The following is a 23,723-nucleotide window of genomic DNA, read 5'->3' as shown; positions in this document are numbered from 1 at the left end:
GAGAGAAAGCTCTAAGCTGTCCATTGACTAAACCACACCCAATCTACAGCTGCAACTTGCTGTCAAGGGAGCATCTCCAGACAATTTCAGTCAGGGTTGGGTTGTAATCACTGGGGGAAAAAATACATTTCCAACCTCATGTTACCTTTTTAAACTCAAAAAATCCCCAAAATATACAATCCACTGCTGCTAAAATTTTTATGATGGCTCCAGATTGGGTATCTGAGCACCGCCAGGCCAAATTTGTCTGGATCGCATTACCCTGTCGGTGCCAACAGTGAAGTCTGTGCCTGTGCAGCTCCCAGGTGGGATTTTGTACGTGTGTGTTTTGCATGTGCGATGCAGTGATATCCAGTGAAACTCCCCCCCCACACAGCTTTTAATTATGTGTTAGTCACTGACCTAGCAGAGAAGAGGGAAAAAAAAAAAAATCATCATCAGCCAGTGTTGCTCAAAGCACAACCCATCCACGTTGCAGAAAACATAAAAGGAAAAGAAAATTAGAGAAAATGGAGACCGGTTGTCATCTTTGAATTTAAAAATAGATCAACAACAGTTGAGTCATGGAGCCACATACAGCTTACTGTGAAAGGAAATTAGACCTTTTGTGAAGAAGCAGCTGTCGTGGGCTGCAAGAATCACGAGACACCAAAAGGAGAAAAGATTTGTTTTGTCTCTTTGTCTTAAAGGGAAAAAAAAGGTGCATCATATTGTTACATTTTAAATGCATACAGGAAAGTAAAAGCCCACCGAAGAAGGAAAATATGCAGATACATGTTGGAGATTCATGCTTTTTTTTGCCTTTATTTGACAGGACAGTAGTGAGAAGAATGGGGGTGGGACCTGACGCAAATGGCCATGGGCTGGATTCAAACCCACAACCACTGCATCGGGGATTATAGCCCCAGTACATTGGTCACCAGCTCAACCAGTTGAGCTACAGCGGCAGCCTGGAGATTAATGCTTTGATTTATGTAATATTTCCTTTCTGATCACTTGTAACCACAGCAACGTCTTCATCTAGCCGTCTGAAAATGTTCTAATCGGTCTTTACCATTATGGGAACAGCCGACACCTGAACTCAAACCGGGCTTTTGTTTCCGCTGTCTTCTCACTAAGGAGGCATGAAATCAATGTACTCACAGAGGGGGGCTGGCTGCTTACAGCGCTGTCACTTATGATTTATCAAACATTGCTGTCAACTATTAGCGGGCTCTTTTGGTTTTGTAGACAGTGATTTGACTGTGGGGGAAGTTTTTGTTTTACTAGATCAACAGGTGTTTGATAAATCACTCACTGTGTCTCTTCCTGCCACATTGTATTGCACAACTGGCTAGCAAGCTTTGTGAGACAGCAGAGAAGGGAGAGCTGGGTTTAAAGTGGTAACTGCAGAGCTATTGTGCATCGCTTGTATTTATATAAACGCTGTGACTAATAAAGTGCCGACAGTTGTAAAGCAAACCGTCACAGTCTGGAGACTTGTGCCAACTTTTTAATGACCTGTGTTGTCATTTCTATGACCTACATTCGATCGTTCTGACTTTGGAAAATGGAAACACAAAGCAGAACTGAGCAATTTGGTCCAACAAGTTCTCCTTAAATGAAAGTGCAGGTTGAGCTATTGAGTTCTTTGAGAGCTTTTCTACAACAGAAGGAAGGCCTGAAGGTAGCACCGACAGGAAGACACTGCCAGACAGGTATGACATTTCTAAAAGGGTATTAATGGTCCCAGGAGGATGATTACTTCACTTTTAGGACGTCTCAAGGAAACCATTAATCTTCGTTTGTTATCTGGGTCTAGTGATCAATTTTGATTGTATACATTGCAAATATATGGGACAAGTCATTTTTTGTAGCAATTAAGATTTCGGTTTTGATTGTAGTTGAATTTGGTGACCCCATAGCCTTTACCCGTTTCCTTAAACAACACTTCAGCATACAAGAAGACATTAAAAAAACAATCATTTAAACTTTTACATCTGCTGTGGATATGCATTGACCTGAGATGATGAATCTAAATATATTTGTGAGCTTTTCAGTAACCCAACTTTGCACCTAGCACATCACATAAACAAAAAGGTTAGCAGCCATGAGTTGGTTGGTTGCACACATTCATATTCCAAAGGCGATGAACACCATGTTTCAATGCTGCCTTTAAGCCTTTAAGCATAATGAAGACCTTTATGACAACAACAGCAAACACAAACAAAACCCACCGAAACGACTGTAAAAGTTAGTACATGTTTTATTTACCATAAATACAGTTCGCACTGCAAAGCTAGAATCATCACTGTCCCCAAATTCAAAGCTGAAGTACTACAGTACATCACATGCCAACATTTGCATATCCACTTCCTCTGTCCGTCTCACTGATGTAGCTGTAAACATTTTTTTTTTCTTCTTGAGCACTTGCACAATAAAAGTCACATATTTATAGACATTTACATATGTATCTACACTCAATATTTCTACAAAGCATAGAAAAAATAAATTCCATTACATTTATTGTTACATTATCTATCATTACATTATTTATATTAATTGACGATAGAGCAAGGTTTCATGATTCACCATGTGTGGCGTTTTGGCTGCATCTCAAAATACTATCCTTTCACATCTCTGGACGATCCGAAAAACAGCTTTGACTGCAGCTATAGTTAAAGCGCAAAAGCCGTGGTCCCTGTGGTCTTTTCGTGCTGTGGGACTGAGAGCGTCGACTGCAGTGCGATGTGGCAAAAAAAAACAACATAACAGACGCAATATAGCATCTGCAGTAAGTGGCAGACCCATGCATTCAACCATTAATCTGTTTTTAAAGTCGAGTAAGCATTTATGGGTTCTGTCTCAATGAATTCTTCCCTCCTTCTGGTAAAAAGCAATCAGACATGAATGGACAAAGCCAGATTCCGGTAAGAAACGACTTGTACCCGCCCGCTTTTATCTGATCGTATAAGCAAATTCAACAAAGATGGGAGGAGGAAAACTGTTTACAGGGTTCCTCTTTCTGAATATTTACATGCATTTAGAACACACGCTTCCTCCTTCATCTCTAGGCAACGCTGACGCTCAGTACCTTTGCTGATAGAAACAGCCGAGCTAAACCCAATTTGCTGCTGCAACGTCAGAAGAACGGGAGCATTCAGAGAGCAGTGACCCAGAACAATGCTACATGAGGCACATTTCAGAGTCAAGTTTGAGCGAGTTATCTTGCCGTGTGACTTGGCCTACTGAGGACAGAGATGCAGCCTAAGGAACTTGAATTAGAAGTAAATGTCACGTCAGAAGATGCATGGGACGCGAGAGCATTTCCATTGATCTGGCTCTGCAGTGATGATGCAGCAGCAGCAGCAGTAGTTTTTCTTTCAGTGCATGTTTAACTCAAGACCACATGCATTTACTTCAGATTCAAGACCATCTAGTATCATAACAATATTATGTGATGAATCAATAAAAAGCACATTTCGTTTGAATTTAAATGATCAGATCATTTGTGTCTGAGGCTCAATCTAGCAGCTGCAACGTTTGAAAAAGATGGTTATACAAAAACCTGACTAGAACGGTGACAGCGTCGATAAAATGATTCTAGAACAACAGAACGTTTGAGAAAACATCAACAAGAGTAACCGTAGCAAAGCCTATTGACTCAGGTAAAGCAGAAATATAAAGTAACAGAGTTTCAACATCACATTGGCTTAAAAGCAATTGTTTTTTTTTTGCACCAAAACAAGGCTATATGACACTGGGGGTTTGGTCTGGGTTCAGAGAGGAGATTTCAGCCTCCGACAGTTTACTTTTAATAATAGATGGTTCAGATTATTTATTTATTCACCTCTCCTCCCCTCTTCTCTCCTTTCCTACGTCTGCCTGGTCTTGGTTCCCCGAGTCTGAAAAGGAGGGCAGCTTGGCGGGAATGGAAAGAAGACTAGCTTTATTTTAGACGGTGGAATGAAAACCACAGGGGTGATAGCATTCTTTATAAGCAGTCAGAAGTGGGGCTACACACAGTAAACTCCTGCAGGTGACTATATTTCAGACCTGCTGTGAAATTGTTTCCTCCTCACTCATCATCTCAGGGAGCAGGTGTTGGCTGAGACAGCAGCTATATATTGGAAGGGCGTGGCTTCGGCAGGGGGCTGCAGAAATCTGTGCAGCTGGAAATGCTGCTTGCTGGGAAGCAGAACCGATGTGAGGGCAAGAGGTGCAGGCTGAGTTCAACTGGGAAGTCCAGCGTCACCATAGTGGGAAATTTAAAACTATTTTTTTCAGATTCGTATCTCAGGTCAAGGGCAAGAAGGCAGGAAGGTCACTTGAATGAACTGCAAGTGGCTTTTGATGCATGTGAGCATCTGTGCAGACCATCTATTTCTGCCTCAGTGATGGGGGGGGGGGGGGGGATAGATGGCAGGACTGCAAACCACGTTCAGTATTTTAGGAGTGATGTGACCAGCACTCGGGATAACAGATGTTTCTGTTTCCTGACTCCTGGTGGTACAATCTGCTCATGGTCATTGTTCTTTGTTTTTGCCCTGCATCCTCTTTGTACTGAAAATAACATGTGAATTCCCAGCGCAGTTCAAAGGAATACATTTCCTCAAGTTAGGATACCATTGTGCATCTCTCTCCTATTGATTTGAGGCTGGATAGTGCCTCGCAGGGAGCACGGAAGCTAGTGAGATCGGTTCAGGGGGCGCAGGAGTCTCTGGGTGTCAGGATGGGATCTGCTGCTACAGCTAACAGCTACTGCCTTGCAGGAAGGAAGGGATTTTCCCCTTCTTACAAAATTCCCTTAAGAGGCCCAATCCATTTTTCTTTTAGCCTTAAGAAAAACGCAAACAAAATATTATTTTTTCTGATAAGGCCTGTAGCTACGTTTATTTTTAAATCTTCTTTTTTAGAAGTCATACATAAATTTGCCCCTTTAGGTGGTCGGCTTTTAACTGCCTCTTCCATAAATTTCATCCAAGCAGTTTTATTATCAGTTAAATCTTGATCACTGAGCAAACGCCTGCAGTGGTGAAACTGGAGGATGCTGAAGTGAGAAGCCCAGGAGAGTAAACCTGCCAGGCTGCTAACCCTTCTGGGAGCGGAGAGCTTGAGGCTTGAAAGAGGTTCACAAGTAATGTGAGGATGGAAATGTCAGGAGAGCTGCAAAGCCAAAAACACTGCTCTGTGAAGGAGAGGGTCTTCTATTGTTTTATCTGTCTTGAACCAAAAATAAGACCATTTATTATCCACATTCACAAAATGACCAAATGATATTTGCTTAAAATATAGGGACGTTATTAGGCAATAGCAAAACCATAGACAGTGAGTTTCCTGCAGTGCAAACCCATTTACAAAGACAGTTTAGACGTTCCCTAAGCATCCTGGGGATCTCCTCTCTCAAATCGTGAGTAAAATTCACGTAAAGGATGTTTCTTATGTCCACTTGAAGTGAGACAGTCGTGTGGATCCTTGGCTAGGACGGTGTTGTTACCTATAGCGATGAGGCTAATGAGCAGGAAACCTCAAAAGGCAATTATCTAAAGAGTTTGCAAAATGGAGGCATCTGGATTTTCTTCAAGTTTCCAGTGACTCATATTTGACTTTCTGGCACATCATTTTATTCCCACAAACCACATTGCACACTGCTATTTACGACTGTGCACTAATTTAAAAAAAAAAAAAAAAAAGGCAGCGAAAGAGTGTGGCGGATATTGCTTTAAAGGAAAAGTTGCTTTAGATGGATTTTAAAGGAGCTCCCCAAAGTTACTGCTTTGTAACTAGAGTCTTAAAAAAAAAAAAAACAACTCCTTGATTCCTGAAATGAGAAGGCCTCTCAGAGAAGCGGCCAAACGTCTTGGAGACACACAGCAAAAAGTCCAGTTGCCTTTGACTGATAACCGTTAGATGTTCCTCATTACTGAACCTGTTCCGAGGCAGTGCTGTGGATCACCGTGCTGTCAGTGCTGTCTGCTACAGCTGCCGGTGCTGTCCCTCCATGTCTGCTGCAGCTGCTGGAGGTGCTCAAAGGCTCTCTGGGTGATGTTAAGAGCTGGGTGGACCTTCCTCAGGTTGGGCTCTCCGATCAGAGACAGACCGCAAAGCCCCAAGTAGGCGTGGAGGGGGTCTGGTAAAGGGGAAACAATGAGGAGCAGAATGAGCAGGAAGCAAAGGAGGAGAAGGAGGACATATATCAGAGTGGAAGCACCTGCGTGTGTCAGCTCTGCAGCATTCACAATAATCAGAGATAAGACGAAGATGGTAGTTGTCACCTCACTCTCCATTAATGAATCAATAAAACAATAACCTCATTTCAAATAAAAACCTCCGCCATACGGAAGCATCGCTTTTGTTGTTCTGCACATTAAAGCAGATATAAATAATGCACAGAGGTTAGCTCAGTGGTCGTTTTACTCCCCTGGGACGAGAGTAAAAGCTGCACAGGCCAGTAAATGGAGGGGTAATTGAATTATAATGAAATGACAGATGATTGGACACAGACATCAGAATCAATCAAAGCACCATTAGCCACATCAATCAGGGGACGTAAGGATTTAAATTCAAGGATGTACAGAGGAGATGTCTGCATTAGTCCGAGGTTTGAGTGGGATTCGATTAATATGGATATTTTCATTCAGATTCACGTCGCAGACTTGTGATGGGTCATGTGTAGAAACAAAATCAAAGTCATATTTTTGGACATGACTCAAAGCAATAGATTTTATTCAACACTGTAAATCAATGCTGTATAGCTAGATAACAATATGAATTAACTATAGCTGCATGATTAGGGCAATACATTTATATGGATCAATATTGAGATCACAATTTTTAATTGATTTTTGCATTCAATAGATATTTTTGTGACACTATGCCATTTGAAGCACCACCTTCAATTCCACGCTATTCCACATTCATGCTAATTACTACTGTTTGCATCAAAATAAGACTTAAACTTGGGGTTTTCTTCACCTGAATTGCATCTTCCAGAGACAAAATACAAAAAAACTTTACCCAAAACCTGTCACAGGTTTAATAATTTCCTATTGATACACTAAAATGTACCGATTTCCTTGAACGCCTCACATGCAGACTATAACAGATAAGAGAAGCATCCAGTCTCCCCACTGCAAATAAATTGTGCAGTTGTTATATTATATTGCTTTGAAAAGAGTAAAATAAGGCGCTCTGATATCAGACTTCAGCCTCAGTTGAAAGCAATTGATTTTATCTACAGGGTTTTTCTATAAGCTGAGTTTTCTGTTTGCCAAGTTAATTGCTGAAAGGCCAAAACCGTGGTTGTGATGAATATTTGATTCCTTGTGCAGCTCCAGATTTCAGTGATGTTTGGTCAGAGAAACACAAAGTTAGTCGTGGTATCAGAGTGTTGTTATGATTTTGACTAAAATGCTGCATCAATCATTACAGGGGGCTAGCTATGTGAGGATTAAGTTTCTACATAGAAATCTTTCAAATTAATACGATTCTTTACAAGAGTAATAAAACAAATAATTTCTTATTATATTTTGATCCATGGGCCATTGATTGGGTGTTCATTCATCCGTTTTACAGCCATGAAGTCAGGCAGGGAAGGAGTTGTAGATTCTGAGAGTTTTTAACAATACACTTTTTGAATGAGATTCAATTAACCGACATTTGGCCACTCCTTCGTTACATAACCCCAAATATTCCTGACCTGAATGACCTGACCTCAATCCAGGCTGTGTCAAATATTCAAAGTACATTTGTTTGTATTTGGTGCAGATGTACTTAAATACTTTTGTTCCATGTTATTGTTACCTTCCCGTCTTCCCAGACCACTTCCTTCACATCACATCAAGTCCAATGCTACCTGTGCCCACACTGCCGTAAGGCACCTTTTATTTCCTAAAACTCCCCTTTGTTCAGTTGTATTGACAACTGATTGTCGTCACAATGTCTATTTTACCTCATTGTTCCCTCCACCCTAGCTTCCCTGCCTTGTTCTTGTAACGTGAGGACCTCGAGCTCCCGTGTCCTCGGGCTGCCTGCAACAATCGCCTCATCAATTACACATTACGAGGGCGAGCAGGAACACACAAATGCACACACAAGCAGGTAGACCATTGAAGTTTAGGGTTACACAAGATTTTCCATTGATCTCAGGTAGAACTGCCAACCACGACTCCACCCTGACCTCTCTGAGCATGTAGAGGGCAGACAGAAACTGTTCAGCCAAAAGAGAGAGAGACGGAAAAATGAAAGGAACCGAAACTGCTTAGATCCATCTATTTGTTCTAATGGGAGATCTTTGAAGCTACAGAAAAATAAATAGCAACCTCTGGTAAGTCATTAAATATTAAGCTCGCTATTCAGCTCCATTCCACTCCTGTGGACTTGACAGAATTATAAAGCATCTGTGCTGCTTGTACTTTCTCTAAAAATTTCTCTACGTAGATACAAAAAAAATTCAGCAACAATGACGCAAAACCCTGATAATCAACTACAGTGGGAAGCCGTAATTGTGTTTCCAGCTTCCACTGTGTTTTTATTCTATCCAATGACCACTGTGTGTGTGTGTATATCACCAGATGCCCCTGTACAAGCCACCTCTACAAGTCAAATCATTTACCTGGATGGCTGTCCGGCCACTTGGCAAAGCCCCCCACCAACCGATCCTGCGTTGACAGGATGAAGCTCCTGTTCCTGTCGAAGTTCGTGTACTGGAATACATCTAACAGCTGGGACACGAGAGAGAGAGAGAGTGGGGGAGGTGTGTGAGAGAGAAACACAGGAGATGCTTTGTCATGACACTTGCAAGCAATTAGAAGATTGATTGTAATAATAATTCATATTCAGAGACATACATTGTGTTTAGATGGTGAACCAACACTCATGTCATTGCATTTCATTTGACCACAGTGGGTCACTGTAATCAGTCGCTATTCTCCATCCACACACATACCAGTGGAGGAAACATCAAGCCTCAATGGCTGCCATACTGCACTCTTGCCATATACAAATATTTTGTCTGAGTGTGCACATTTGTCCCTCTGGCACAGTTCTGACCCAGAAATTCACAGTTTTCCTGCATTGTGTTTGCTTATGCGTGCGTATGCCTGCTTGTGCATCCATGGCTTACTCATAGTTGTTTAGCTCACAGTTTTCTGGATCATGTGTGATCACGTACGTACCTCTAGCAGAGTTGTGACCCACATGCTGAAAGGTTTGCTCACAGATTTTTTTTTGGGGGGTTGTGTGGATGCAGGGGATTAACCCAGTGTGAGCCACAGTGTGTCATTAAATAAAGATTGCATGTTATTAAAGCATTCCAATACTTTATTGCATTATCTACCCGAAATGCAGAAAAAAAGCAAAATAGATAAATGAACCAAACCTGCTAAAGGTGGGAGTGTGTTTGATCGACTGTTCTTTACCTCTAGCGTCGCTCCCACCCAAAAGGAGTAGCATGTGTCTACAGGTTTGTTGGGGCGCCCGTGGAAACCGCTCTGCTGCCTCATGATGCACCAGCGTCGGATCCTGTCCAGCTCACGCTGACTCAGCGCCTCCTCCAGTCGACCCATAAGACACAGAGAAGCTATGGCGCAGTACGTCCAGCCACCTGGCAGCAGCATGACACACATGGACAATTAATAACACCAAGAAACCTAACTAAATTTGAAGACTAATTCCTTACAATGTATTAAAACTGAAAAGCGGTTCTGGTGGTTCACCCTGGCGTGTATTGATGACAGACAACAAGATGATTACAAGGGAACTACAGTAAAAACAGAGGGTGTGACTGCATGAGGGCACATTTGCTGCCAAATTATCGATAGCATGCTGCTACTCTCATTTCTACCTTTTCCTTGGAAGTCATAACAACATGGAGACACCTTATGTTTTGACTTCTGAGTGGAATGAAGACGCTTCAGGTACACCTTTATACATTTAAGTTTGGAGATTGAACGCAGAGTGTCTTTACAGATAGACACCCAAAGAGTGTTAACTGATTGACGACAGGTTGTTATCAGAGCAGGTACAAGCAGCGAATATCCATCAGCTTGTACAACGCAGCAGTCAAGTGCTTGCATTATCACCATGCCTTTAACTGACCTCAGACATTAGCACCATCCCAGCCTGCTTATCTGAGTTTGTGTGTGTTCACGTGGGAGGGAGGAAAACAAAGAGAAGGTGGGGTGAAGTGTTGGGGTCAGGGGTGTAAATCTGCCAACGTGTTACACTTGCCTCTAATCAACCATGTCAAGCTCGCTATCTGCTGGAGGCACAGGAAGAGGGGATAAGAGGAGATAAATATAAATCTGAAATGAATGCAGCTGGGGGGAATCCAAAAGCATTTACCCTAAGAGTAGGTTTGGGACAAGAATGCTCTTTTTGTTTGTTTTAAAGAAGGTTTCGGATGATCTGAAATAAACACACCTGAATGTATTTTGGTGCATAATTTGTGGTAAATAACAATTGGAATTTTCCAGGTGTAAGTAATGGAAATAGGTGCACTGTCTCCAGAAAATAACTCTACATAGCCCAAAGAAGAGGAAAAAAAAAAAAGGCAACGACACAGAAGACATACACAGAGAGAGAAAGTCATTTTTTTTCACGTGGCACTGAGCATCTATAATACTACGTTTCAGGTGCTGAATTACACAATTATCAACAAAATGCTGCGAGAGTCTGTTTACATTTAGAGCGCGCAGTGTGGGAGGTCTTGGTGCTGAACAAACACAGCACACTTCTAGGGAGGATGGGTAATGGGCATCTACTATATATCTCCCCTGATGTGTAATCAGCCCTCAGAAAGAAAGCTGGCTGGCTTGCAGAAGAAAGCAGAATCTCCATGAAGCCTGTAATCACTGAAGTCAAATTTATCGCAAGGAGGGAAATTGCTACGATGCACTAGAATCTGCTCCTTCAAGCAATTTCAATTTTATAGATTTAATTTATGCATTCTCGGTGTGCTCTGAAAAATGAACAGGAAAAGCTTGGTTCACCGTGCCAATGAGGTGGCTGTGGATATTTTACCAAGCAGCAGCGCTCTGAAATGTGTGTGTGAGCAGGATGAAGGCTTTTGTACCAGAATAACAAGGTTTAATTTGAGCGGGAGGAGGGGGGGGGGAGGATTAATGAGAACAATGTACTGTATCTATAGAGATGGATTTTAATGGCTAATCCTTTAAAGCAGTTATTCCCATCAGCCACTCTCATGCCAACAAACCTTTTGATCTGATACGAACCTCAAAATTGAATCATGATTCACACATTGGGGTTGCCAGGAGTGTACGTTTTCACTCTTACAACTGTGACTTAACACAAAGCCTCTTCAAACTCACATTTATAATATCTGTGGTTAAATATGCATCACTAGAAGATGCTCATACTCACCATGTGACTCTCGCCCAGCTCCCTGGCCAAAACCATTGTCGTACGACTGTGAAGAAACAAAAGGGGGAAAAAAAAACATTTAACTGCAAGTGATCCCGTTCATGAACAAAGATCAGTGCCAGAGAGGCGGAACCACATCCATTTACTGCACGCATGTATTTATTCACACTGAACCCCATCATTTAAACCTCAAAGTAAAAATGTCACCATGAACAAAACACCAGCAGCAGCTTTAACTGGCTTTGGAACAACTAGCATGCTAACTTGTGTTTTTATACTTCTTCCTTTTTTTAAAAATGAATTTACTTGTGTTGCAATCAATGTCAGCAGTTAAAATTACATAATCTCACTGAGGATACACAAACGTACACTAAGAGACAGCCCAGCTTTAAAAGGATAAGTAAACCGGTTTAAAATAAATCAAGGGAAAATGTCACGATACTCACTTATAATGTGTTTTCTTTGGGCATCAATCTTGTATTTAAAGAAAAAAATAGCAGAGGCAGTCGTGCTTCCAAGAGGTTTTACTTGTATTTCAGTCTAAACCAACTTTTTATGGAACACAGCAGCTAAAAATAACTGACAACAATGAATGAACAGGCGCCGTGACCTTGTTTCCAGATTACAAAATGGGCACCTGGAATAGGTTTCCTAAAGCTGGATAACGTTACACACTTGTTTCAGGGGAATTTTATTTACCCTGAAACTGTTCCATGTTTCAAGGCAATACTATGGAAAACAGCTACCTACTGTACGCAGCAGCAGCAGCTCATACAGAAATATAAAAGGCTGAACAGCAGCTGGCAGTTGGGAAAAACTAACTGTGATTCTGTCTCTGTCTGCTCTGATCCGACCACAACAATACGGTTGGTAAATGGATACCTGCTCTCCTCCAATTGTGAGTGAAACTTTCGGTGTGGCTGGTAAACTTGTCTACTGTTCCAGGCCCTGTGACACATAACCATCCATCATCTGCTGCTTTCTGTATACTTAGATTCACCAACAGCTAACTTTGCTTCGCCAAAAAACATGTTGGAATCCACCCACCAGTGGATAAATATACTTTCAGTCAAGATTTACAGTTATCTGCTGACTAATTTAGAGGCCTTTATGTGTCTGCTCCTGTGTGAAGAAGAGAGAGAGGGCATGTTGGATACACACCCCTGCAAACAATGAATAAACTATGTAATAAAACCCTCTTGTGTTAAATGTCAAAGTTAATATAAGCTGAAGTTTAGAGGCGGATGGGACGACCTCTGTGCTCCGGGGACCCGAGGTGTACAAGAAGACGATACCTCACGCTGAGTGCTTTGATGTTTTTAACCCCTTTACTGGGTTGAGTTAAAAATCTGCCAATAATCTGACTTGAACATGTTTTTCTCCTGCTGGGGTGGAAAAACCTCTGCTGCAGCTTTAAGACCATGCTGCACTGCTCAGCCCTCTCCATTTATAATACATGAAGCATTTCTAGGCACAGTGCCACCTCCTGAAGGTGGGTGGCCTATTCTCCTCATTCAAGTGTTGCAGCACTGTTTTGAATGGTGCAGAAACAGTGGTTGTATGCTTTGGGGGGCGGTCCTGCTGGCCCGCTTTCATTCTGCTCATTCATTAGGGGGCTGCGGCAAAAAAACTTCATATTCTCCCCCCAAAGTTCAAACACCCCCCCTTGTACATTTTTAAGATCCACTCACCAAACTTCCTCGGATGTACTCGATGGCCTTTTGGATGTCCATGCCTGACCAGTCGTCCAGCATGTAGCAGATACTGGCTGCGCAGTAGATAAACCGGATGTCGTTTTCACTTCCCTCTGGCACTGCGTAGAAACTGCAAGCAAGACAGAAAGCCATAAAGAAGAAGAGTTACTCAAAGTATTTTTATTGTTGAATGAGCTGGTGATTATTTTTCCTATAAACCAATTAGTTGTTTGGACTCATTTTGACCACAACACAAAGGTATTCACTTAACCCTTTCAACATTATAGCCTGCTATACCGGTCTGCAGCTTTCACCCAATCAACCCTGCAGACCGCTTTAACGGTCTGCCGCTTTGATCCCGTTTACCCTGCAGACCGGTATAGCGGACTCCGGTATATGGCGACTTTCTGTTACATTCATTTTGACTGTCTGTAAGTGGGAATCCCCATATATGAACAAGTGATTCAGTCATGAAATAAATTATGCAAATAGTAATAATGATAATAACAATAATAATAATTGCATACGACGACGACTTCCCCCCTCACCACCCTGTCGACGACCCTTCCCCCTGGTACGCTGTAAAGGAATTCTGGCGAGGGCCCTGGCATACAGGCATATATACCAGGGGGGTCAGGGTGCCGGCACCCGGCCATGGTCTGCAACTCCTCTTGGTGTGGACGGCCCCAACTGGTAGCGTTTTCCCGCGAGCCTCAGCGCCACGCCATGTCTCCCCACAGTCAGTGTTGAGAGTGTGTGTCTGTGTACGTAGCTGTATGTGTTTTGTGACGGGTTTTCTTGTCTTTTTTTTTTTTCTTTCTTTCTTTGACAATGTTTTTAATGCTGTAAAGCACTTTGCGTTGTTCCATGTATGAGAAGTGCTGTATAAATAAAGTTTGATTTGATATTCCTAGCTAATAAAGCCAAAGTTACTAAGTATAGAAAGGGTTATAAGTCAACGAAGAGGAATGACACCTGAAAATATTCAAATTTAACAAGAAAGAATCAGAAAACTTTGACTCAAATAGATTAATTAATTATCAAAAACGCTGATGATTAATTTAATAGACTAATCTGTTAATCCCTGCAGCTCTGAACGCAAACAACCAGAAATTAGCACAATGTCGGTATTTATGCATCACATCAAATGCAATAAAAAACTCTGTCAGCTGAAGTGCTACCTCTGTAATATTTATGTCTCATCGTAGTGTAACGTGCCAAACATGATACACGATGAAGCTGTCTGTGCCTGTGGACTACGACCACTACAGGATCCAATGTGAGCTGATGCCAGCCCACGTTAGGACTGCTACTGTTCACATGACCTCAGGTGTTTATGAGTCAGAGACAAAGCGTCAGTGTAAATAGGAGCGCAAGTGCGACTCCTTGAGTGTGTGTGTTCTGACCTGCCGTCCTCCAGCTGCAGCGCTCTGAGACCAGCCAGGCAGGCCTGTTTATTCACCCGACTCAGGTCGTCTCCCAGGATCAGCAGCGAGCACAGCCCAGTGTAGGTCATGGCTACGTGGCCGCTGTCGTATGGATGGAGGACACCTGGCGGCTGAAGAAAACATTGGAAACAGGTATTATTCACACAACTGTGATGGTAAAGCATAACAAGATTGTAGATCTGGACAGTAATGTCACCGACAACTAATCCTTTAGCTGCAGGGATAACAAAGAGGAAATGGCTCAGAGCCCCTGGATGTGAGAAAACAGATTGGTACAACGATTGAAATGGTTTAAAATCAAACTATTTTAAGAGGGATTAATGCAAATGAAAAAAAACGGAAAAGAAGGGGATCACAGCGGCAAAACTGTGTCATGAAGTACAGTGTATATTCAGACTAATGGGAGTGAACATGTTTTATTTTCATACAAAACACAATGTCTGGTCAAACCTGAAAACACTAAGAAACGGCAGTACCTTAGTGCTGTAAGGAATACCAATATGCGATGATCCTCGAAACCCACAACGACTTAGATTAGAGTCTGGAAGACAATAAGAGGAGAAGGGCAGGTTGAGACGTAAGAATTATTGCGCTGGTAAACAATAAAAAGACACTGGAACAAGAAAACCAGACTCTGTTTTACTGTCTCACAAACTAGGTCTCCTTGAGTTTTCATTGACCTTCAGTGAGGTGCTGCAAAGGAGCTCAGCTAAGAAAAGTGCACTGCTGCCATCTCCTGGCCACAGAGGCGCCACATAGAGCAGGAATGGATGGATAAAATGTCATCGCTCTGCACGGACTGCACAACATGCTTCAGCAGAGTTTCAGCATAATGGTAATCAAGCCACGGAGATCGATATTTCTATATGGAACACATTATATTACCATTTGTAACAGACTGACTGGCTTGTAATGTATTGATCTCACTGCACTACATGATATGAAGTGTCATTCTCACTTATTGTTGAGTTTGTACTTGTAGCTGTGCCGCTTGAAACCTGTTCCATTATGATATTGGTGTATTTTCAGCACGTCGTAAACACAGCAGCCTTCCAACAAATATCTGGTTTGAAAATGGGTATCAGGAGGCAGAAGTCTTCTGCTACAGACGTTGTGTGAGTTACTGAAAATGAGCAATTTGTGAACGTTGCATACTAGTTTCAAAAGTAACTGAATTATTTTACTGCATATAAAGTAATTAGCTGCTAGAGAAAGTAGCTTTTGAGTTAATTTTACTTCTTATAATGCGCACATATGTAGTTATACTATTTTAGTCTGACTGACCATTGTGCTCATTATCACTGTTATCAGTCTTGAGTCGTCACTGATGTTTTGCTAATTAGTTGTCTGAAGGCAACTGATTCAACTGCTGACACAGATGGCACGTCTTTGACAACATACCTGGTGATCAGGGATTAGTTCTGACTGGTTTACAGAGCGTGCAGCAGGATTCTTGGGTTTGAAATTAAGAAAATAATAATAATACATTTATTTTGTGTAGCGCTTTTCAAGATACTCAAAGTCACTTAACAGGGCATAAGATAAAAACAGGAACAAAACAAGTTGAATAAAAAGCAGATAAAAGGCAAGGTAGAGAGGCAGGTTAAAAAAGTGTCGGATGGGAGATGGAAGGAGTTCCAGAGGGTGGGAGCAGCAGCAGAAAAGGCTCTGTCCCCCCAAGAGAAGAACTGAATCGAACAGAACAGAATAGAAAGGCTTCATCAAGCCTTGGCTGTCTGGATAAAGTGGATGCTTGGTAAGCGATGCTAGCACTGGGTACCTTTGTGATCAGGTTTGTAGAACTGTGTTGTTCTCCCAGATGCCTCTAATGATTTGAATTACTATGCTTTATTGCAGATGAGTAACGTCCATATCTGCAGGGCAGCAAGTTCACATTGCTCACTGTTGACCATTATGTGGGCGAATCCTGACTGATTGATGTGCTCATTCCCTGCACCACCATATGGTCAGATAATGCTGTATCATAAACAGGAAATTGAGGGAGAGGCTGCATTTGTCTACAGTAGCTTTCAGCTGCACATTAAATATTTCACGTCAGGAAAAAGTAATGAATAACGACCCTATTGAAATCTCAGCAATTGTAATTGCATTATTTAATTGGAGAACGTTCTGAACTGCATTACTCGTGACCACCAAAAGTTGTGGACTGACTTTGTAACATGTTATTTCCAACACTGGCCACAGATGCAGACACAAATTTATGAAGAATAAATTAATCTATACAAATAATTCAGTCAACACACCTGCATTTAGTTGGAAAGCAACGACACAGCCGCTATAAATCTTAACAGTTCCATACTAACAAATGTATTTCCATACTGATGACGCATTAGGAAATCTCAGGTGCCTCCTGAGCTGTATTTTCATTTCTAATGACAAGAAACCTGCCAGACACTAAACATATGGCAGCAGCAAAACTGAGACCAATCAAGCACAGCCACAGCTATCGCTCCACGATTTCTGTTGACGTCTTGAATAATTAACTAAATGGGCATCTAAACAGATGGCACAGAGTGGCTCGTTAGAAACTCCAAGCAATTAAATATTTAGAGTGCAACTTTCTCTGATGAACAGAGGTACAGTTGGAACAGGTTAAGTGAGGAGGACACCTGGACGCCACGATCTGTTTCAAAATTCAAACGGTAGCTAAATGTCTCGCAGACTTTTGAGTGTGACGACTTTTACGCTGACGAACTTGACGAAACTATCCTGAAATGTATCCTTGAAGAAAATCTCACAATGGCAGTAACCTTAACTTGACAAAGCCCGGAAGCTTCAGAAAATGTTTAACTTAAGCCACACAAAACTTCTTAAAGTTCTGTTTGTCTTAATGTGACCATACACACAAAATCACCTGCCCCGCTTATGGCCCCTTTTAGAGGAAAGTGAGTCTGATCCTTCTGCCCCTGCTATAGCAATGGAGCACCTTTTCTTTGCAAGCATCTGAGGACAATTTCTAATCTTCTGTTTTTGTCAGAAGCTGAAACAATACTGGGATAATCTGCACTATTTTGGCGAAGAGAACTCTTGTTTTAGAGCTTCGGGAAGTGGATGTCTTTGTTCTGAAGTCAAGAAGCTTTCGGGAGAAGAGGTGAAATATCTTTAAGAATAAAAAGAGAAGTCCAGTTGTCTTCTATTGAAACTCTTAAGAGTTACTGTGACAGGGATGACTAACTATCTTCATAGACAATGACTACTGTGGGTTTAGACAACTGTATTTTGTGACTATGGGGAATATTATCTTTACAGCTGACAGTTTGTTTTTGTAGTGTAGCCGAACATAAGCACTGAACTGGTGAAATATATATGCAAAAGATAACACGAGGGAAACAGGATCCATCTGGAGGAACACAGGTGACGCTAACCATAATAATAAAGGCATTCAAAGAGTATTTCTATGCTGCTGTGGTTGATTCTCACGTCACCTGATTTTAAAGCGATGTGTCTGAAGCTTCGATGTAGGTAGCTGTTCTGAAAACTATCTTTTGATTTGCTGATTCACAATAATCTTTAGTTGTGTTATTATTATTGTCACAGCTTTTTGTAAATCATTTTCTTAACCTCAGATGTGAAACTGTGTGATGAGACTTACGGTCCTCTGTGGGAAGAACCTGTAGTGAGTAGATCCACTCAATCATGGTGTTCCTATCTATCACATCAAGGGCATCCAGCACATCGAGACCAGACAGGGCAAAAAATATGATGGTTAATCTGGAAAGAGGGAAAATATACAATTTTTTACACATTTAACATTTGGAGCAGACAATAACTCACATCTAACAACTGTGAATGCACAACCAGAACTATGCTGCAATGCCAAGGCAATGTAAATTGTGTCACATTAAATTACTGGATGATAAAACATTGTTTTAATAAAGATTAAGTCATCCAGGCTGGCTAAAATGTAACGCTAACTGTTGGTTAAGTTAAAGTCAGGCTGTCAAAGCAGTTGAGGCAAGTGGAGAGAAATGTATTCAATTTACAATTTCTAATAGCCTGAGTAACTTAACGGTTTAATTCCGCTTATTCCTTCGATAATGTTACCCTAACGTTGCCTAATAAACTGTCCAGGGCGCCAAGCCTCGCTGTTGCCTGTTCTTACTACATCTCTCTATCTGTCACAACTTAACTAGCTGCTGTTAGCATGTGTGCTAAGCTAAGTAGCACTAGCCTCCACTCCATTCAAAACTGCTGGTGAAAAGCAGCTAGCTCGGGTGCTAATCAAGTTCTTGAACAAAACATTTCAACGACAGCGCCTTTCTCCACACCAGTAAACTGACCTGGTTGTTTCCAGCGATGCGTATCTCTCAGGCAGCACCTGAAGCGTCCTCTGGAAGAACCGTACATGTCGATCTCTTAAAAAGTCTATTTGCTCAAATTCTTCAAACTGGCTCTCCTCTTCCGCCATCTTTGCATCCGCACCTATGAGGAATCTTGTCCGGTACGTTTGGTTTTCAACATAAAAGCACGCACTACACATAAATGTACAAAAAAAAAAAAGAAAAAGCAATTTAGATTTTTTTTTCTACTGAAGGTACAGCCAGTAAATATCATACAGATTTTCTTTTTGTATATTGCCTTTGAGAAATTTCTACATAAATTAAGCAATAGGGATGGAAAACTGACCAAATAACAGACTATTAACAGTCCAGCTGGTGTATTTTCTCACCATCACATTCACTGAATTATTCAAACACACTTAAAAGGACAAAAAATTAGGTGTCAGTGATCTCCAGTTCTGTTGTGGTTTAATTGTAACTACACAATTAAACGTAGTCACAGAATGCAGCGACTTTAAAACAATTCTTTATCCGGCCCGGTGTACGTTATAGACCCACCGATGTGTCACAGTCACAATATTCTCTGCTCATGTTCAGCAGCTGCATGCTTACATAAAAACCTCACACAATCTGTTCAGTCTATCTTGTGTCCTGAACATTGTGGCCTTGCACAATGTCTTGTGAGCAGGCGATATGACGCACGTGGTTCTTACAAAACAATCTTATCAAAGCTGTCTCTGAGAGTTCACATCTTCCACACAAATCCTGCTTTTAAACCCTCTGACTATTTATCATCCTTACATTTAGCTTGTGTGATGGCATATTTCTGCATGCGTAATAAACATATGTAAACAATTCCCTACAACTGGTGATTATGTTTTTTGATGGCTGCTAAAAATATAAAAAATAAAAATACATGCAGCAAAAATAGATCAAAACGGATGCAAACTTAGAAACAAGGTTTTATTTGCGATTGATTCACAAATTGTACAAAACCACCAACAGCAGCACAGAGAAAATTCTAATAAAGGCACCTTTTGGCATTGAGTTCCCATTAAATCATATATTTTCTTTTGATATAATTTCTGTAAAAAAAAGTTGCCTGAATATATTTCAGGGCTGGTTCTTTGGATTCATCACAGGCCTTGTCTCCAAGTAGGAACAGCTCTGCAACAAAAGACAAGATTTCAGTGTTTCAGTTAGCAAGCACCTAAAACAAGAAGTACAGGTGATCAGACCTATGAAACATCTGTAGCTCTGGTCCTCCTCCTGAAGGTCCGATGTGTTTCATTCTCTCCTGCCATCCCTTAGTGGGACGAGTCAGTCTGGAGGGGTCTCTGCTGACACGACCATCCACCTGAGTGAGGAGTGAACAGGCATCAACCTTTTCCAAAACTCACAATCGTGTATGTTTAAGATTTTAAAGCTGATCAGAATTAGTCATTAAAATGTTTTTCTTTTTCTGTCGACAACCTTTACCTTCTCCTTTAACTTAACAGTGATCCTGTTCTGTCTTTCCTCCTCCTCTTTTTCCCTCAGCTGTCTTTCATGAAGCTTTGCCTCCACCTTGTGAAGATCCTGCAGAAAGGCGCAGTCAAGATTTGTATTTTATACAGTATGGCTACGTCACAGCTTCTCTTTCAACCTAAAACTGAGCCCAACCCACACAGACGTCCTGTTTAATATGTGAACTCTGAGGACAAACATCTCATCTTGCGTTCCCTTGTGTCTCTGTGATTCTCAGACTTCATACCCTTTCATTAAAGCGTTTGATGCCCTTTGTCGCCTCCCTTCTCCTCTCCTCCATTTCTCTCTGTTCTTCCTCTTTCTTCCTCCTCTTCTGCTCCTCCTCTTCCTCTCTCTTCTGTCGTAGTTGCTCCTCTATGGTCAGTTTCACTTCCAGCTGGCGGCGACGCTCTTCCTAATGAATCAAAATCATTTTGGGTTCACCAATCATCAACCTGTTGACATCAGGTTTAGCTCTGTATAAGGCATGTAATAATTTTCATATGTTCATTTTCACGCTAAATAAACTGCACCTTACTCACACAGATAAGTACTTAGCAGTAAAGAAGTGCCATCTCTGATGAAATAAAGCTACAACTACAGTGAAATGACACACATGCGTACCTTTTCCCATCTCCGGTTTTGTATTTCCTCAGCCAGTCTCTGCTTCTCTTCCTGCTCTTCTTTCCTTTTCTTCTCCTCCCTCCACTCTTCCAGTCGCCGTGCCACCTCCCTCTTCTCCTCCTCTGTCCTAAAACAGAAAAAGAAAAACTCACTAAGTAAATAATGCACATAAATTTATTTTATGGCTGATGTGGTGAGATGCATTTCACTGTGGAATCAATACTGGCTGCACATCATCTTTCTTTTCTTTTCCTATTCTATTCCACTTGTTACTTACCTGTGTTGCAGGGCCTGGCCCCAAGCCTCCTTCTCCTTCCTTTCTGCCTCTTCTGTTTCCTCCTGAATCTGTATCCTGGTCTGGCGTTCTCGATGCTTGCCGGCTTTCCACCGCTGAATAGCCTGAGACGGGATCAATACAAGTAGTAAAACTGGATTCCAAAAAACACCTCCTGAGAAGTTTTTTTCCCCTGAGCACTGAGCATATCACGATTATCTGTAATAAAGGCGGTTCTGAGTTTTAAGAAATAAAATCTAAACACATACCAAATACATTTTGTACAATTTGTGCCTAAAATTGTAGGTTCACATTCGATTAGAACAATACACTCCTGACAATGACATTTTGAAGATGTTAAATGACATTTAAAAAAATAAAAGAAATGACAAAATTTGGTCTATTATTCAAAAATGGCGCAATCTGGATTTAATTAACTTTTATACTAGGTGGCCTTGCGATGCCAAGAAGCCTTAGCACAGTGACAGATCTTCCCATGCCAGCTCTGGTGGTGCTCACAGCTCGACGAGAAGTGTTGAGCGTCACTTTTGTCTTGTGCTCATGCGTGTTTTGTCCTCTACCTCTCGCTTTCTGTCCTGCAGGTAGATCAACTCCTGATGCCAGTCCTCATGTTGTTCTATTTCCTCCACTGTTTTCCCAGGCAGGTACAGTTTGGCCTCTTTCCTGTAGGCTGGCCTCCCACTGTGCTTTGTCCAGACCTGTAAATCCAACAGATTAGAGTGAGTCACACAACAATCTGGAGGTCGCTGACTTTAGGGTTGGCATCTACTGAAGCTGCCATTGGTAAAAAAAATTGAAACGGTTAGTTTAGGGAGTGATTAGTGGCGGTAAATAGTTTTACTTACTTTAAGGAAGGCTTGGTGGTCATATTGGTCCCAGCCGCCGTAAGGGCCTCCGGTCTTCTGCAGGAAAGCCTCCAGCGCTCTGACCTCTGCAGGGAGGTCTTTGTCTGGGGGTTTGGTGTTCTAGGAACAACAAGGCCATAATTGTAAGAATCTATACTCACAAAAAAACTCGGCTTTCCTTCCTCTTTTCATTGCTTAACTGATGAACAAATGAGAAAACACAGATGTAGGATGACTGAAGACCTCCCACACAGCCTGCTATTGGCATCAGCGCCCTGTCACACTTGAATTTGTTCTATGGCACTTATCTAGATTGTTCTCTCCTGACTAGATCCTCGCTTGTGTTGTATGTGCTCTCAGATGTACGTCGCTTTGGATAAAAGCGTCTGCTAAATTAAATTGTAGAACTGAAGAGAGAGACAGACCTTAACAGTGGGAGCTGTGGGTAGTTTGGGGTTTGATTTGACAGCAACGCTCCAGTTTTCGATCTTCTTCTCATAGGCAGTGATCTCCTGTCTGCACGTCCTCTCCTCCTTCAAAAATTCCTCAAAGCTTGGAGATGCAAAGAAACACATTTTTGTATATAAAAATACTTTTAAATATAAACCACCTGCCTACTTTGCTGCACCTTGTACTTTTTAAATAGTTGCACTCTGAGCTGGGGCATTGGATTCCATGATATTAAATACTGTTTTCTCCATACATGTAGTTAACATTATGAGTTAAAAGTAGTATTTGTTAAAGGGTTAATGTGTTCAAATGTGCTTAACACATTATTGGGGATTATATTTTTCTATTTTTTTATTCTTTTTTGTCTAAAGCTACTTAGTGTATCCTGTTACCATGACCGCTGTTCCTCCTTTAGGGTGTTAATTGAGATTTCCACCTCTGACATTAATTCCTTCAGTCTTTCAATCACTGAAAATCCAAGCAGAAATGCAGAAACATAATTTCCAAACTGCTTTAAAACTATTGTATTTTCATTGTGCTCATAAAACACTACAGTCATCAAGCCTTTATTAAGCAGAGCACAATTTTACAATAGTATCGTTCACACTGATGTGACAGAATGGCACTAATATTAATATTAATGATGACAAAAAATAGTGATTGTCTTACAAGATACTTAATATAAATACAGTTAACATATTACAAAATGCTATCATTGCTCATATATTGTGAGAAAATGCCGCTAGACAATAAACTTACATTCAGGAGTTGGTTTCACATCAGTTAGATGCCTCTGAAATTTCCTCACGCCATTATGGATCTTCACTAGCTGCTTTTGAAGATTCACCTCTAGAGAAAAAAGCACAACAGATTTTATCACAGTGGTAAATAGATGTTTCCTTTAATATTAGTTTACTGCTATGGCTACTGAGTGTTCTTATATGTGAAAGGGATCAGATATACAATAAGTATTCACAGTAAAGTGCTGTCTGTCTATCGCCTTGCTCCATTAAATCTTAAGGAGTTATGTTACAGGAACGCAAACAAAGACCCACTCTCAGCATTTCTTTCTTCCTCCAGCACTTTCTCATACTCTTCCAGTTCCCCCAACACATCTGTCCAGCCGTTTTTTCTGCACTGAACAGTCACTGTCCTCTCTTTCTCCAACTTTTCAATCCTGTGAAAAGATAACAAGCGTG

The 23,723-nt window shown here is 41.3% G+C and overlaps 2 protein-coding genes across 2 annotated transcripts in view; both read right to left on the bottom strand.

Moving 5' to 3' along the window:
• Positions 1-2,227: 2,227 nt before the first annotated feature.
• pggt1b (protein geranylgeranyltransferase type I, beta subunit) lies at positions 2,228-18,932 on the bottom strand. The gene is made up of 9 exons (XM_008286307.1): positions 18,805-18,932; positions 18,117-18,235; positions 14,980-15,044; positions 14,462-14,613; positions 13,053-13,185; positions 11,362-11,407; positions 9,399-9,583; positions 8,594-8,702; positions 2,228-6,109 (listed from the first exon to the last, which is right to left on the bottom strand). The coding sequence occupies exons 1-9, from the start codon at positions 18,930-18,932 to the stop codon at positions 5,943-5,945; spliced, it is 1,104 nt and encodes a 367-aa protein (XP_008284529.1). The 3' UTR covers positions 2,228-5,942.
• Positions 18,933-19,748: 816 nt separating this feature from the next.
• The window catches only part of ccdc112 (coiled-coil domain containing 112), a 4,929-nt gene continuing 954 nt past the window's right edge, over positions 19,749-23,723 (bottom strand). The window contains exons 2-13 of the mRNA XM_008286310.1: positions 23,580-23,701; positions 23,284-23,373; positions 22,917-22,992; positions 22,500-22,626; positions 22,075-22,194; positions 21,790-21,927; positions 21,212-21,333; positions 20,935-21,061; positions 20,558-20,725; positions 20,284-20,382; positions 20,043-20,161; positions 19,749-19,971 (exon numbers count right to left, since the gene is read on the bottom strand). Of these exons, the coding sequence (XP_008284532.1) occupies positions 19,941-19,971; positions 20,043-20,161; positions 20,284-20,382; positions 20,558-20,725; positions 20,935-21,061; positions 21,212-21,333; positions 21,790-21,927; positions 22,075-22,194; positions 22,500-22,626; positions 22,917-22,992; positions 23,284-23,373; positions 23,580-23,701 (1,339 nt within the window). The 3' untranslated portion in view covers positions 19,749-19,940. The remainder of the gene's footprint in view (positions 19,972-20,042; positions 20,162-20,283; positions 20,383-20,557; positions 20,726-20,934; positions 21,062-21,211; positions 21,334-21,789; positions 21,928-22,074; positions 22,195-22,499; positions 22,627-22,916; positions 22,993-23,283; positions 23,374-23,579; positions 23,702-23,723) is intronic.

This window comes from Stegastes partitus, unplaced genomic scaffold (assembly GCF_000690725.1).
Source record: "Stegastes partitus isolate 25-593 unplaced genomic scaffold, Stegastes_partitus-1.0.2 Scaffold448, whole genome shotgun sequence".
NCBI lineage: Eukaryota > Metazoa > Chordata > Actinopteri > Pomacentridae > Stegastes > Stegastes partitus.
This window is presented reverse-complemented; position numbering and strand designations above follow the sequence as displayed.